The sequence below is a fragment of the Brachyhypopomus gauderio genome, chromosome 18 (assembly GCF_052324685.1).
Source record: "Brachyhypopomus gauderio isolate BG-103 chromosome 18, BGAUD_0.2, whole genome shotgun sequence".
Lineage (NCBI taxonomy): Eukaryota > Metazoa > Chordata > Actinopteri > Gymnotiformes > Hypopomidae > Brachyhypopomus > Brachyhypopomus gauderio.
In genome coordinates, this window is record NC_135228.1 from 24,261 (window position 1) to 40,011 (window position 15,751).

General features: G+C 45.1%; 2 protein-coding genes across 3 annotated transcripts; one reads left to right on the plus strand and one right to left on the minus strand.

The window, feature by feature from the left end:
* Positions 1-5,445: 5,445 nt before the first annotated feature.
* stbd1 (starch binding domain 1) lies at positions 5,446-9,402 on the minus strand. Its single transcript, XM_076979753.1, has 2 exons — positions 8,997-9,402; positions 5,446-8,381 (listed from the first exon to the last, which is right to left on the minus strand). The coding sequence occupies exons 1-2, from the start codon at positions 9,259-9,261 to the stop codon at positions 6,751-6,753; spliced, it is 1,896 nt and encodes a 631-aa protein (XP_076835868.1). The 5' UTR covers positions 9,262-9,402; the 3' UTR covers positions 5,446-6,750.
* A 1,726-nt stretch (positions 9,403-11,128) lies between these two features.
* Positions 11,129-15,492, plus strand: pdcl (phosducin-like). 2 transcript variants are annotated; one of them, XM_076979754.1, is made up of 5 exons: positions 11,129-11,233; positions 12,305-12,488; positions 12,739-12,920; positions 13,372-13,644; positions 14,669-15,492. In XM_076979754.1, the coding sequence occupies exons 2-5, from the start codon at positions 12,314-12,316 to the stop codon at positions 14,945-14,947; spliced, it is 909 nt and encodes a 302-aa protein (XP_076835869.1). In that variant the 5' UTR covers positions 11,129-11,233; positions 12,305-12,313; the 3' UTR covers positions 14,948-15,492. The 2 variants fall into 2 exon arrangements, with proteins under 2 accessions (XP_076835869.1, XP_076835870.1); XM_076979755.1 differs by lacking the exon at positions 11,129-11,233 and adding an exon at positions 11,252-11,274.
* The last annotated feature ends 259 nt before the right edge of the window (positions 15,493-15,751 follow it).

A 15,751-nucleotide genomic window follows, 5' to 3' on the forward strand; every position in this document is an offset into this window, starting at 1 on the left:
GTTTCGTGAGGCATTGCACAATCTGATCCTGTACCAGTGCCCCCTGCTGGGGGTCTGCAGTAGAGCTTGGGGAGAGGAAAACTAATGAACTGACCTCAGATCAGATCTTATATGGCCTTCACTCACAGGGTGACAGCAGTCATTGCCTCACTGCCTCAATTTTTGTTTCTCTCTCTCTCTCTCTCTCTCTCTCTCTCTCTCTCTCTGTTTAGACTATAAGCTCTTACTGGACATGCTGTTTTGCTGGTGGGCAAACATGTTGACAGTAAATAACCAATAGATGGCATTGACTTCCGTCCCTCACTATCAGGCTGGGAGAGTTGAAGAACACAGTGGTGTCTCTCAGAGATGGTGTTCTGGGATAAGGGCGTGTGCCGTTCCCTGTGCCCAGTGAGATCAGTGCATCTCTGGAATACAGAACAAGAGGGATGTGGGATATTTATAACAGTGACATTTCAATGACTAAAGAAGATGACAGATTGTCATATGTGTTTGGTTGAAATTTCTCTTTTCTATATATTTAGAGGCTGTGTGTGTGGTTTAAAAGTGAGTTTGGAGGGGTTTGGGTTTGAGATGCCAGGCCTTACTGTCTGAAGAGTTATAGAAATATTCTCATTACTAAGGTGAACCTTAGGTTTGAGAACTGAGGTAATCATTGGGAAGAAATATATACTACTAAGTCTGACCAGGAGGGGGCGGTGGAGCACTAAAATGTGATTGAAGGGTTCAATAGTTTAGAGTCAGCTGAGGAAGACAGGTCAACCTGTAAATCATTCACATGTGACTACAAAACAAACACATGCACACAGAATGTCTGTCTCTCTGTCCTCACCCTCTCCGACACACAGACACGTGCACACAACAGACTGACTATCTGTCTGTCCTCACCCTCTCCTACACACACAGACACATGCACACAAATGCTTGGGCTGAAGCCTTGGACTGCAACACATACTCTCTGTTTGCCAGCCAGACTACAATTTTCTCATTCCACCCAAAGAAAATAAATGTCCTATGTCAATAAACGTTCAACGTTATAATAAGCATGGTCCCATACAAATATGTGACTCCTTCCTCTGCCCCACACATTTCCAGAGCCCATTATAATAATAAAAATCATGTTACCATCAGAATATATTCTATCACCACATAACGTTGCACTGACAACCCAACTGATGGCCACCAGTCTCAGAACCTGCAGATGGGGCAGAACGGGGGGCATGGTGCCGTTCTCCTCCTCCTGCATGACCTACACCACGCCGTGATCTGCTCTAAAATAGACGGAGGAAAGGGAAGGAGAGAGAGAGAGACTGAATCAGCTGAGGTCTGATTACCCGTGGGACCTTTAACGTATCAGGTGCTGTGATAAATCTCTCCGATTGCTGCAATGCTTTTTTGAACTCTACACATTTCTGGGTTCTCCTCTGCTTTGTTTGAACTCTACACAGCTCTGGGTTCTTCTCTGCCTGCGTCACTGATGCCTTCATTAGTGCTCTTGATACTGCAGGTTGTCCTGGACACTGCGTTAGCCCTGGGCTAACATAATTTCTACATACTTATCGGGTAACAGGGTCCAATCGGGGGTCTGTGTGACATGCAGCTGCAAAGCCTTTCGAACAGGAACGGATGGGGATGCGGTAATCACGTGATGGGCACGCTCGTTCTGCCGTTTGGGGGCCTCTCCATCTTAAATACAACCGCCGAACATGCTAAAGTCCTGTGGGTGACTCCGGCTATCTGGGGAGTCTATTTCTGACTCCTGCACTCGCCTGCCGTCCTTTTTATAGAATGTTCCAGAAGAGGCTTGGCTGCAGCTACTGACCTGCCATTTGGGGGTGGGGTGGGGGGGGGGGGGGGGTTAGGGGAGTTAGGGGGTGGGGGCGAGGGAGTTAGATAGAGAGAGATGGAGAGAGAGAGAGAGAGAGAGAGAGAGAGAGAAAGAGATGGGGAGGAGAGAGAGAGAGAGAATCAGAATCAGAATCAGAATCAGAAAGTATTTCTGATTCTGATTCTGATTCAGAGAGACAAGGAGGGAGAGAGTTGGGAAGAGAGAGAAAGATAGAGATGAGGAGAGAGAGAAAGATGAGGAGAGCAAGAGGGAGAGAGAAAGATGGGGGAGAGTGAGAGGGGGAGAGAGAGAGAGAGAGAGAGAGAGAGAGAGAGAGAGAGAGAGAGATGGGGAGGGGGGGGTGTTTTATTAATAGCAGTGCATAGTATTCTCCATTAAGGCCTGCTATAGTTATATGTGTATGCACATATGGACTATTTACATATTTACGGTTCAAATTATTTATCTGTTTCTGATAGACCAGAGTTATTGAACTACTACAGCTGTTCAAGAGAGTCACTATCCTGAACAAAGACACTTGGAATCAAAACAAATACCTTCATCACACACATTCTAAAAGATAGATCATTAAGTTCAAAGGTCACCCGGTCAGCCTTTAGATCTAGAATTACATCCTCTTCTCATGTTACTCTTTCAGTCTGTCTGTCTATCTGCGTGCACACACGTAGTCTTAATCTCCTTGACCAAGAAAATGAGACCAGTGACACACACCCACAAACATTCTACCAAATTAACACCAGGAAGAGAGACTAGAAATGTCTAAGATCTTAAGCTCTGATTATTGAGGTTCATAATTTTCTGTTAATCTTAAGGAATATTATTAAAAAAACATACTGTAAATTATTCATATAGGCATTGACATGACTTCCACATTTGATTAATAGCTTCAACATTGAACTTATTAAACAAGTCCTCATTTGATTAGAATAAGGTACCACTAACGGTCTTTTAAGATATAACTCTAAAGCTGACCTTCAGATTTTTACATTTTAAAACCAGCATTACATTTGATGAATTAACACTCATATCCAGGATTATCGGCGGAGCGGATCACGCTGAGGTGGGTCAACCGCGCATCACATCACGGTGTAGCATGGAAGACATCTCAGAGAACGCCATCTTTAATCGAAATGATGAAATGCTGTTTATTTAGCAAGTGCAAAAATAATGCAGTAAAACTAAATTGGGGAGGGGGAAGTTACCTAAAAAGCACATTAATCACAATCATGTTAAAACAGTGAACTTCAACAATACTGAAGAACGTGTCAAAGATTCTCTCCGAATTAAGATAAGAATAAGCAGTGGAGAGAAGTTGTTCAGATTTAATACAAATTCCCTTTATTTCTCAACAGAGGGGAAGTTGTAAAACTTACAGACATCACTCCTTTTATATGTGACTATATTAGGTTACATTCCTTTATTTTAAAGGGCCAATAAGTCATTTTACCATCAAAAAGTAGTAAACAGATTATTTATTGTTTTTACTTTTTTTATCTGAAGCTCCACAGTGCAGGTCCCTCAGCCATGTTTAAAATAGATGTAGTACAGATTAAACCTCCAGGCCACAAGGGGACAATATAATGTTTCATAGTTTTTGTAACGGTTATGTGTGGTTAGTCTTATGCTAATATAGCAGAATTCAATACATTGAAGACAAAATGATTATGAAATTTCTAAAAGACCCATAGTGGTCATTTAGGCAATACAAAAACCTTCTATTTCCAAACTTGACTCTGTAGTCCGATCTAGAGTACTTTTATGAAGCATAAAAGTCTTCATAAAAGACTCTAGAGTACTTTTATGAAGCATTCCCTTCTCTAGAGTACTTTTATGAAGCATTCCCTTCTCTAGAGTACTAATTTTGAACTTGGACCCTCCAGCATGCCTGATGTACCTGCTTCTGATCTTGGGGTGTGCTGCTTTCAGATCAGTTTTGGAATTTGGGAGTTTTCTTGTAGAGACTTGTTTGGTTTTGAGTGATGTCTACCCACGGGACCTTGACCAAGCTTTTTTTGAGACCATGAAATGAAAGTTCATGGTCCAGCAGTCGTTTGAAAGTAGACCAATGAACCCAGCACGAAGAGCAAGTCAATAAAACGGCGTGGGCCCGTCCCTGTCCTCTCGCAGGGAAACTGGGCTATTTTGAAGATCTTTTCTGAACGTACGTGATGTCTGTATACAGACCGTAGTCTATTCTGGGTTCTGCTTCATCATCACAGAACTCCTGGGCTCCTCCTCTTGCTCTCAATGATGTCATAGCCAAATGACATTTGAGCTGGACTTCACCAGCTTATCCAGGTCACTCCTGTGTTTTTGAGAGCCGAGTGAGGTTTCACATTAACATGTCAACAATCACAAATGTTCCTTAAGGCAGCTGTGGGCAAATCTAATCTGCCAAGAGTCATATATGAGGCTACAGATTTATGATCTAGCCAAGAAAGCGATCTACTGATATAGTGTTCATCAGTCCAGTTAATTAAACAAGTGGAATCGGGTGTGCTCCTTGCTTGGTTGGAATGACAACACAAGCTCAATACTGATCAGATTCTTCACCCCTGTTTCAGCTTTTAGGCCTGGTTGGTGATAAGTTAGTTACAAGGCCTGTTATTCTGTGACTGAACAGCCTCATCTTTTCTTCCCTCATCTTGCAGGCACAATTACTCATTTACAGATCCTGGCAAAACAGGATCATCCCCTGCCTGATAGCATCCAACACACACACTAACCCCATCTCTTGTTCACGTGAATATATAAAGAGCAGATACAGCAAACAGCTCCAAGATCAATCTGATGTTATTTGTGTAGCTACACTTAACGTCATCACAAAGTGGCTCTAAAAGGAATATGCGCTCAGATAATGAAGGAGCCAAGAGTAGTAATGGAAAACCTTCACCATTATGAGGAAGAAACCGTAAAGAGCCCAAGCTAAATCAGAAAATCCATATCCATGGGCAACACACACTTGAATTACAGAGAGATGAAGATTAAATGGGTATGATTAATGAGACGAGACAGAGGTTAATTTTAAAACTTTGATCTATAGGGACCACAGATTGTGATAACCACAGGAGGTCAGAGGTCAATATGAGAAAACTGCACAAGACCCAGAAGGTTTGGAACCAGTTGGGCAGAGCATGAGGGAAACGCATTAGCAGTACGAGCTCATCAAGACGAGACAGACTAGTGTCCAACAATGCTCGCAGGAAGACGTGTCGTCAGGTCAAGTTACTTGGTAATCATGGTGACCTGCAGGAAAGTTTGAGATCTTCTGCTCTGCTGAACCAGCACTCTTACTCAAGTGGCCCAAAGAGTGCATATGACATGAGCGGCCATCTTCCAGCCCTCCGATACTAGACCGAGTGCAGGCCTGTGAATTTTGGCTCCACTGAAGTCCTCCAAGTAAACAGAGCGTGGCTAATGATTTAATTTGCATCAGAACAATTGAGGGAAGTCGTCATTGCTGGAGTATTGCAGAATTCGAAAAATATGTAAAAAAAATGGAATATGCATAAGTAAAAAAAAAAACATTGGTTCTGTTTGGTTGTTTTCAAAGCATTTGACTACAGAGGGAGTATTAAAAGAACAAATCATATTTGCCTTAAAATGAATTTTATTAGAGCCACTCACTTTCACTGAGATTACAGAAAAATATGCATAAACGTAAGCTACACACCCACAAGTGAGAAGATTTGTGATTTGAACTAAATATAAAACAGACCTTCAGGACACAAACATACATATATACAGTAAAAAAGAAACACCAAACAGCAGCACATTGTTTTATAAGGCAAGATTCTGGTGGTAAATGCATTAATCTTATTGACCCACGTTTTTCAAAGCCGTCACAAAACAAAGTCTGGACAACATCTTTGACGTTTTCGTACCATCAATGCTGCCACGCTTCTGTCTGGCTGTAGGAAAAACCATAAAACATTCATGTAGTATTTTGTAGTTTGAGAGCACTTACATGTTCTGCCGTTCCATCAGGGACACATTTTGTTAGCCAACAAAGATGCTCGTCACAGGCCTCACGGCAGGAAGCCCGTGTGGGCCAACAGGAGAATGAACAAACACCACTATTGGACCTGACTGAGAAGTCCTCCTTTGTGAGAGTCCCTCATAGGCTGCGATCTGGGTCGGTGGATGAATAAACTGGTCTCAAGTCAGCGTGGAGCAGATGGCCGCCCATCCGAGCGTGGTGCCAGACTGAAAGAAAGCCGTGGGTTTTGTAGCTCGACGCCGCTCTCCAGAAGCAAGACCGCAGACACGGAGGGAGACACGTTCCCTGATTACATGAACATCAGCACTCGCATGCAAAAAACTGATTCATTCACAATGTCGCAACACTGAGGCAAAGCTCTGGCATGGACGCCGAGCAGGTTTGTGCAAATACAGATTAGCGCATTTAATAGCCACTGACGCTGCTTCACTAGGTATATGGACTTCTGATCAGCCTACTTACAAAATATTTTGGTATTTACATAAATATCTATATATATCGCAAATTTGTATTGCATAAATACTATTACACCCAAATCACTGTCACTGTAAAAATAAATCCTTTCTGAGTTGGGCAGGACAAGCCATTTCAGTGTCTAAATACTGTTATTGCTGGTTAAAGAGCCAAAGTGTCAAATAGTACAGATGCTTTTAACACAACCGGATACAAATCGACAGACAAGCAAATCATTGATTGAAGTGAAAATGTGCATATTTGTAAATATGTTAGATTATTGCTACATTAACAGTACCGCAGCCTCATGCTTCATTTGGATAACTCATTAGCCTAATATTCAATAATTATGCTAACAATTGTTTACAATAATGCACCTGCAATTATTGTTATTGCTATAGAAACAGTCACTGTTAGGTCTGTGTGCACTGCCATTGTTTTTTGTATCTCACATGCACCCCCAGTTTTCATTAAGGTGAATCTCCTCCTCCTGACCAGTCACTACAAGGTGGCGGTTCCCACACTCTTCCCAACGTTGTATCTTCCCGTCCTCCACCAGGATGAACTTCCACTCTGCGTGGCTCTCTGCGGGAAGAGCGACGGTGCCGGCCCAGAACCCGCCCTCGCTCTCCTGGAGAGGGACGAAGCTGTCCCAAGCTCCCAGCTCACGGAGATTCCCAGTCACAGCAAGAAGCTGGTGGTGGACCCACGTGAAGTAGTGCACCCTGAAGCTCACCTGCACCAGCTGGGGCATAGGAGACACTGCCGCCACTCTTTTATTCTGAAGATCATCTTCGTCGTCGACACCGCCTGCTATGGCGTCCTCTGGTGTGACCGTTAAGGCTTCAGTCTTCTCTTTTTGCGACTGGTCCTCTTCTTCATAACTTTTGCTAGTTGTTGCTGGATTAAGCAAAGACACATCAGTGGAGGGAGCAGAAATGGCGTTACTTGTTGATGGTGTTAATGAGGACGTGTTGGCCTTAACTCCATGGCAGTCATTACTTTGAGCTAGCCAGGGAAGGTCCCTGGTCTCCGGGGGTCCAGTGCTTAGCCACTCATTGCTGTCCATAATGGCCTCCATGATGTTGATCTCATTCTTGTCGTGGCTCACCTCCGCCGGCACGACCCCCACAACCTCTGACCTTTCCTTGCTCACATTCACAATGGGCTCACCCACCAGGCTGGGTGTGGCGAAGCCCAGGTAACACTGTGGAGGACCGCCGAGGAGGTGCTCATACGCTCCACTCAGGGAGGCCAAAGCCTCTCCGGTGTTGCTCAGCGTTGGCGCCAAGCTGCCAAAACCAGCGTTAAAGCCTTGGTGACCTTTAACCTGGACCTCCGCATCATCTCCGTTCTCAGACACCAAGCTATCGCTAGGCAGGACGGGCTGCACATCATGGCCACAGTGGCCAGACTCCTGATCCTGAGGAATATGACAATCGGAGCTCTTCTCTAACCCTTTGACCACAGTCTCCTCCATCTCTGCCGTTTTGCAGTTTGCCTCCGCACAGGTTGTGCGGTCTGGAGAGATGCACAACACAGGCTTGGCTGCAGGAAGCTCTTCCTCGCCGAGGCTGTTCGTGGCTTCCGGGGTCGAGACAGTGCTGTCCAGCAGATCGTCCTCCATCTGGGACTTGTCGGCAGGGACACATTTGGCTTCCATCGTCTCCTGGGCGCTCTCCGTTTCAGATGGTTCGTCAACATCGGCGTGGGGCTCCGCCTCGTCGCTCTCGTCCTCTGCGTTGAACGTGCTTTCCTTCAGATGGACCTCAAGCTCGTCCTCTGCGAGTTTACCGCCTTCGTGCTGATCTTCACACAAATCGGGCTGCACCGTCACGTTCTCAGATTCATCACGGAGACCAGCCCCACTCTCTTGCTTCACGTGACCCTCGCTATGCCGAAGACTCGCATCGGACATCACGACCGGCCGGTGGTCCTCGGTGGGTATGGTCTTGTGGGTGGTGTCCCTGAGGTCCTCCAATGAAAGGTCAGAAGGCATTTGAGTGTTTGCTGTGGACAGGGTTATTGCTTCACTGGAGTCTGTTTCAAAGTCTTCAGAGCCTCCATCATCACTTCCTTCTGTGAACGGAAGCAGTTGCACAGTAAGACCACTTTCATGTGAGCAATGCATCAGAAGGCTATTTCAATACAGCTACTGAACTGCGTCATCTTCTAGCGAATTTTATTAAGATTTACCTCACTATACACCTTGTAATTGTAAATGTCTGGCATTTGCTTTGACTGCATATCAGTATAAAATATTCATATTCAAGTATGAATGTTGCCATTATCAATGAGGCAGGAAATAGCTACGGTAAATTAGTACCTCAACTCATTATATATTTGCCAAAAACTCGAACCCAACTACAATAGGTTTCCCCACACTATGTGGGAGAACCCTTAAGAGGCCATAATGAAGCAATACGTAAGGTAACGTGATTACGTCAGAACGATCACGTGACAGCTTCGCGCCTCAGATAGAAACCTTTACCTGCACCAGTGCGTGTGTGCTACGTGCACGCTGGATGCGCCCGCTTACATCATCTTGGCAATAGGCTACCTACCTCATTCGTATTGGCGAACAAGTGGCATACGCAGTCTACACCAAAACCAGCAATACTTAAATATTGCCCCCAAAAATCACAATATTTAATACCTTTTAAAATGAATCGTTTCAACAATTGTCCATTTTACCTGTTGACTCGATGGTCGGGTCATCATCTCGCCCACTTTCAAACAGCGGACCCTCTCCGTCCGTTTCACACGATTTATTCACTTTTTTCTCACAGCCCTTTCTTCGCTTTCCTTTGAAGGACCGGTAAATGAAAAACGCAGCACACACCGACAGCACAGCTATAATCCCAACGGTAACCACGGTTCCGTATCCTCCGACCAAACCGAAAAGTGAATTAATATTGCTCCGGTCCAGCCCGACAGGTATCCTGTTCTTCGTGGACATTGTTGCGGTAGTTCTCGTACGACAGACAGGTCTTCAGATGGCGTCTGTGTCACTTCATCCTACGCCGAGCATTCAAAATGACCTCTTGTTGCGGCACAGATAAAAACACTCCCCGCAATCAGGTGAGCTCTCTGCCAATTGGCTTCTCTCTCTCTCTCTCTTTCTCTCTCTCCCCTCCCTCCCCTTCTGTCTGTCTGTCTGTCTCTCTCTCTCACGCACCCAAACAGATCCATGGCGTCAAAGGTGAATATCTGATTAAACATCGGACATTTTGTTACAGTTCGTAAATTAAAGGCTCATTTTCTAGACCGGGCAGCTTTGAGAAAATATGCAGTAGCCTACTGAATAATCTATTGATTTAAGAGTGTTTCAGAAGTCAATATCTAAACTCAATACTGATTGGGATACCACTGTCCATGTTATTGATTCAGGAGGAAGATTAAAAACTGCAGTTCAACAGATCGCTTGGTGACTTTCATCTTGCCTTCCATAAATCCACCTTCTCTACATGCAACCCCGCCCCCACGTACATTTTAATTAACGGTATTAAAATGCCACACCTCTATAAAAAGTAGCACAATATGGCACAATATTAACTAAATAAGTGAACTAGAGTAAAAAATCATTACCATAAAATAATTCCTTGAGGAGTGACCTGAGATCAGGTTCCTCTACATGTAATCTGCGTGTGTTTAAACCAGCCAATAATCTAGCCAGGAATCCCTTACAGTATTTTAATGTTACAAATATAGATGTTTAATCGACATATTCAAACTGAAGCAGTGCTCTGTTCCCGTGTTTGCTGCGTTGTAATTGTTGTAGTTACAAGTCTACTGCCACCTACTGGGCTACACTGCTAAATGCAGTGTTTACACGCTGAATGCAATTGTCTTAGGATTTATTTCGATGTTATCATTATGCCTGTGAGAGGTTTTGAGTAAATCTGCCTGGGCGATAAGCACTTGTGAAAAGAGTTGCGTCTTTCCACAGTCATTGTCGTGACTGATTGAATCATTGGTTTGGGTTGATTTATCAGTCGATATCGCCCTCTTAATTTAGGGCATCATTGTTTCCGTGATGATTACCAGATTAAAGTGGCATGACAGGCAAGATGGATGGATATAAAAGCAACAGTTTATTGACCCAAATTCTTCAATTCTGAGGTCCAAGAAGACGTCTATTCCTATTTTTCTGTTTTTGGACAATCTCTGTCTCTCTATACTTCTATTTTGCTACCTCTGCCTTCTGTTTTGGCTGGTCCCTGACCTTCCGGGTCCAACAGTGGGTCTGCTGTGAGGGTGGAGAGTGGAGATGCAGGGAGGGTATCTGTACAAAGAGCCGATGAATGGCCACTGGGCACAACCCACAGCCCAGGAAAATGCATGCCGATGTAGATGAGATCCCAGAGACTCCCAGTTGTGAGGGCAGATGGTCTGAGGTGTCGCCCCTCCAGGCTGCAGATGGAGATGGAGAACATCGACAGAGCTGATGCATCAGACCCGGGCGTCTCAAGAGCCAGTCTCTGAAGGAGGTGCTAATGACCTTCAGCTGACCCAGCATATATATTATATATATATATATATATATATATATATATATATATATATATATATATATATATATATATATATATATATATATATATAATATGATCTACATATATATGATGGACCTCTGTACGTCTGTACGTCCTGTTTCTCTTTACAGAGAAACAGGACGTACAGAGGTCCATCATATATATGTAGACCATAATAGTGGTCTCATTCGCCTTAGAATTAAAAGGTTAAAAAGTGAAGTGCGATAGGTGAATTATACAGTACCAACATCCTTCATTCTGATTGGTTCGCGTCGTGCTCGTCTTCCTGTTCTAGTCTTTGATTGGTCCTCTAATGCTGAAGCAGGAACGTCACATAGTTACAGAACCAGGAAGAGACTTGTTTTCATAGGTCCTTTATTCGCAGAGATTTTTCGGGTAAGATTTAAACGTACATTACCTGCTTTATAGTGTCCTTTGTAAGTAGTCACGATTTTAGACTACTGTGTGTTTATATATTATCCTTATTATACTGACGCAGCTGTCTAGCGCGTTAGCCTGTTAGCTAGCCACCGTCCTAGCTAACTGGCTAAAGCTAAGTGAGCTTGTAGTGTGACGGGTCGGTGCCGCTGAAACCAACCGGCGTGTTCAGTGTTTAATGTTCATAATGTTTAATCAGACCGCGGAGAACTGTCGTGATAACACCACGCTGCTCGTTTTGATGGCTATTAGATAGGTATTAGAATAGCTAGTGAGTTGTAGCTCTGTAACTTATACTGCACAGGCTCTGACAAACGTAAACACAACATCCGTTGGATGTTGACGCTCATACTTCACATGTTATATGTTTTTTATATGTTATATGTAATTTATATGTGCTGCCAGAGGTAGGAATGCGATTTGCATTAAAGGTATTAACGTTTAGGTTGACCCACTTATCTAACGTTATCTACTGGGATGAAGGCTAATTAGATTGCTTGGCTGTTGCAAATCCGCGTCGATTCCTCCTCAAGAGGAACCTGGTAGACGTCCATTACTCACTAAAATAACTCACCTAAAGACTTTCATAGCTGTAGGTTATGAAGGGGAGGGTGAAAAGAGAAAGAGAGAGAGGGAAAGAAGGATAAAGTGTTGACACTCTGCTCCGTATGGTGCCTCCATGATATAGGCTAGTCTAGGTGGGCATCAGTCAATACGCATTATTCCTAATCCAGTCCTTTGTGGTTTAAGCCTCATAGGCCTGCAGCAGATTCTAAATTCATATAGGCCTGTCGCTCGCAATGATTACAGGTGCTTTGATTGGTTGTGTTTGATTTCACCAACAGCAGGGGTCCAGCTGATTAAAAACATGTACTCAATGAAAAAGAGAAAAAAAAGTAAATCATGTGATTTACCCTGACAGTAACATTTAAATTGACCAGTCCACCAATGACATCTACATGAATCGCCGCTTATCCCGTACTGCCCCAGCATGGTACAAGTCTGCTTCTACTTCCTGCTTTGCTTCAGCGCGTTGCCATGACAAATTTGGACGACAAGCTGCTGGGGGAGAAGCTGCAGTACTACTGCAGCAGCAGCGAGGATGAGGAGAGCGACCGCGAGGAAGAGGAGGGCCAGTCCAAAAGCATCCGGGACCAGGACGCGCTAGTGGAGGAGATCGACTACAGCCCCGATGGCACCGCCGTCAACACCGGTGCGTACGCACGGCACGGTTCTATCGGACCAAAGACCTGAACCTGCCGGAGCACTCGCTCAATTAAATGAGCATAATTTAAGACACACATCTGTCAGCTTTAATCTTTGATTTTTACATGATCCATCACAACAGATCTCCCAGCTTGAGGCTGCTAAGTTAATAATGTTTCTGTTCACGTACAGTCTTAACACCTCTATGTCTCATGTGCTGGTATTTCATCTGTGTGTGTGTGTGTGTGTGTCCTCAGGCCCGAAGGGCGTGATCAATGACTGGCGGAAGTACAAGCAGCTGGAGACGGAGCAGCGGGTGGAGCAGCAGAAGGAGATGGAGCGCCTCATCAAGAAGCTGAGCATGACCTGCAGGTCGAAGCTCGACGAGGAGAAAGATGAGCAGAAACAGCGGGAGCTGCAGGACAAGATCAACGGCAAGGTGAGGCCCATCTGCGTTCCTCCGCGTTCCTCAAGGTGAGGCCCATCCTGCCTCCCTACACGTTCCTCAGCTCAGCCGTTTAAGGAATACGATGTTAGGAAAATGTAATGGAGATTAAAAAAAAAACAAGATATCCCAGCAAATAGAGAAATATAGCAGCCTTATGCGACGTGTGCTAGCTTTCATCTCTTTCTTTGTTTCTCAGCTACTTTGTGTTTCTCTTTTACATTCTTTATTGCACTCACTGCCTCCATTTTCAGTCTCTCTTTTGTTCATTCTGCTTCTCCTATTCCTTGTCTCTTTCTTTGCCCCTTTCCATCTGTGCCTGTTTTCCTCTCTTTCTACCCTTTCCCCCTTTTGCTCCTTTCTGTTTGCTGGTCTCTCTCTCTCTCTCTCTCTCCCCCCATTTGTTTCTCTCTCTCACCCCCCCCCTACTTTCCTCGTCTTTTAGATGACCCTGCGGGTCGAGGAGGAAGAGGAGGATGACGACGAGGCCTTCCTACAGCAGTACCGCCAGCAACGCATGGACGAGATGAGGCGGCAGCTGAGCGGCGGCCGGCGATTCGAGCGTGTGATCGCCATCTCCTCGGGCGAGGAGTTCCTCCACGCCGTCGACGAGGAGGCCCGCTCCACCCTGGTGCTGGTCCACATCTTCGAGCCGGACGTGCCCGCGTGCCACGCCATGGAGGGCAGCCTGCTCTGCTTGGCGCTGCAGTACCCCCAGGTGAGACTCCCCGGCGGTGACCGTCGGGTGGAGTGGTTCCGTTCCAGTCAGTGATGGCGTGGGTCAGGATGCTCTCGGTGATGCCTGTGTAGCAGCAGTTCAGTATGGGGTGTGTGACCAGCAGAGGTGCCATTTAGCTTTCTTCACTAAAGAGGGAGTGTTCAAGTCTACAACAGGGGTCTCCAACCTTTTTGGAACTGGGAGCTACTTCTTGGATACCAGTTATTGCGGAGGGCTACCGGGGGGGGGGGGGGGGGGGGGGGGGTGTGGCGGCGAACGAAAGTTGTTGAGGGGGGGGGGGGGGGGTGCGTGTGCGAGTGTCAATTGCTAAGCGGGAAGACCGCTAGCAACCGCGGACAATCTATAATAGTAGCAAAAACATAAACGATGCAGCGCTTTGGTGCATGGCGCTATAGTGAGCTATTTTTAAAACAAGCCCGCGGGCGACTCATGACGTGGGTGACCCCTGGTTTATTCAATATTGATGGCAGCCTAACTTTTTGATTGACAGCTAATTGAGCAATAGAACACGAGAGGGAGTGTGTTATCGTGAATATATGTACATGCCGTTACTTGACAACGCGGCCGCGGAGTGATACAGAGAACGAGAATACCGTGCTGTTATCACACATATCTGCAGGGTTAGAACACTTCTCAACCAGTCAGATTGTGAACTAACTGTTGTATAATTGGCGAATAATCATTTAGTGTTAGAAGGGGAGGGACAACTGTGAATTTTGATTGGACATAAATTTAAGTAGATTTCTCGATGGGACCAATTAGGTTTACAAATTTGTATGTAATTCATTGGCCCTTTGGCGAGCTACTCGGAAAGGGGTGGCGAGCTACTGGTAGCTCGCGAGCGACGTGTTGGAGACCCCTGGTCTACAACCATTTTCAGTGTTGCACTATTGACCCATAGGGTTGAAGTGGTTGCATTCTTCACACAGACATTCATAGAGGGAGGGGGGAGAATGATCCCATTTGTTTCTCTGCCATAACTGTCTGCTCCACCGCCGCTCAGGTGAAGTTCTGTCAGGCGAGGGGCTCGGTGCTGGGCACCAGCGCCCTGTTCCGGAGCTCCGCCCTTCCCGCCCTCCTGCTGTACCGCGGCGGCGAGCTGGTGGGCAACCTGGTGCGCGTCTCCGACCAGCTGGGCGACGACTTCTACGCCACAGACGTGGAGGCGCTCCTGCAGGAGTACGGGCTGCTGCCCGACAAGGCCCCGCCCCCCACGTCCAGCATCCGCAACGCGGCCGTCACGTGCGCCGCTGACTCCGACAGCGATCTGGATATAGACTAGACACGAGCACGCACGCACAGATAGGTGCGCACTGCTGAGTTGCTATCGTGTCACAGCCAGTCGAGGTGACCAAAACAGGACTCACGTCTGCGTATAAACACACACACACACACACACACACACACACACACACACACACACACACACACACACATAGATGCACCAACCATCATGGTCCACTTTAATTGGAACTCTTCTAATGTATTACTGTAATCATGATGCAAATTACACTTAAATAACTGAATTAAATAATTGGACAGACAGGTGTGTATGAGTGTGTGTCATCATGTAATTAGATGTTTATTTTCCATATATTTCTTCATTTTGAATTATTTGGTTTCTGCTGTATGCAATTCAGGAAGTAGAACCTCTGAAACATCCATTCATATGTAACTATTTATTCTACTTTTAGTTGAGTGTGAGTTTAGTTTATTTGTTTTGAATGTGTATTGTTTTTTCTTTAGATGTGAATTGAGTTCCAGCGCTTAGTTTTATACCTTTTATAAATGTGCCCATTACATCAAATAAATCACCTGTTTCTGGTGTTCGAGATTCTCATATTTATTCTGTAAAAGAATTCTGGTTAATTTGCTATTTATTTAAAGTATTTTATATAAGCTTAACTCAGTTAAAATATATAAACGAGTACATAAAATATATAAATATATACAGTTTTGTACTGATTATCACAGGACAATAACTATTTTAATCTAGTTATCCACGTTAAGTGATTTAGGCCTAGCCCGTCAAACCACATCTGATCTGTAGCCGTTTTAGGAGACCCCACTGATCGCAGATGTGGTC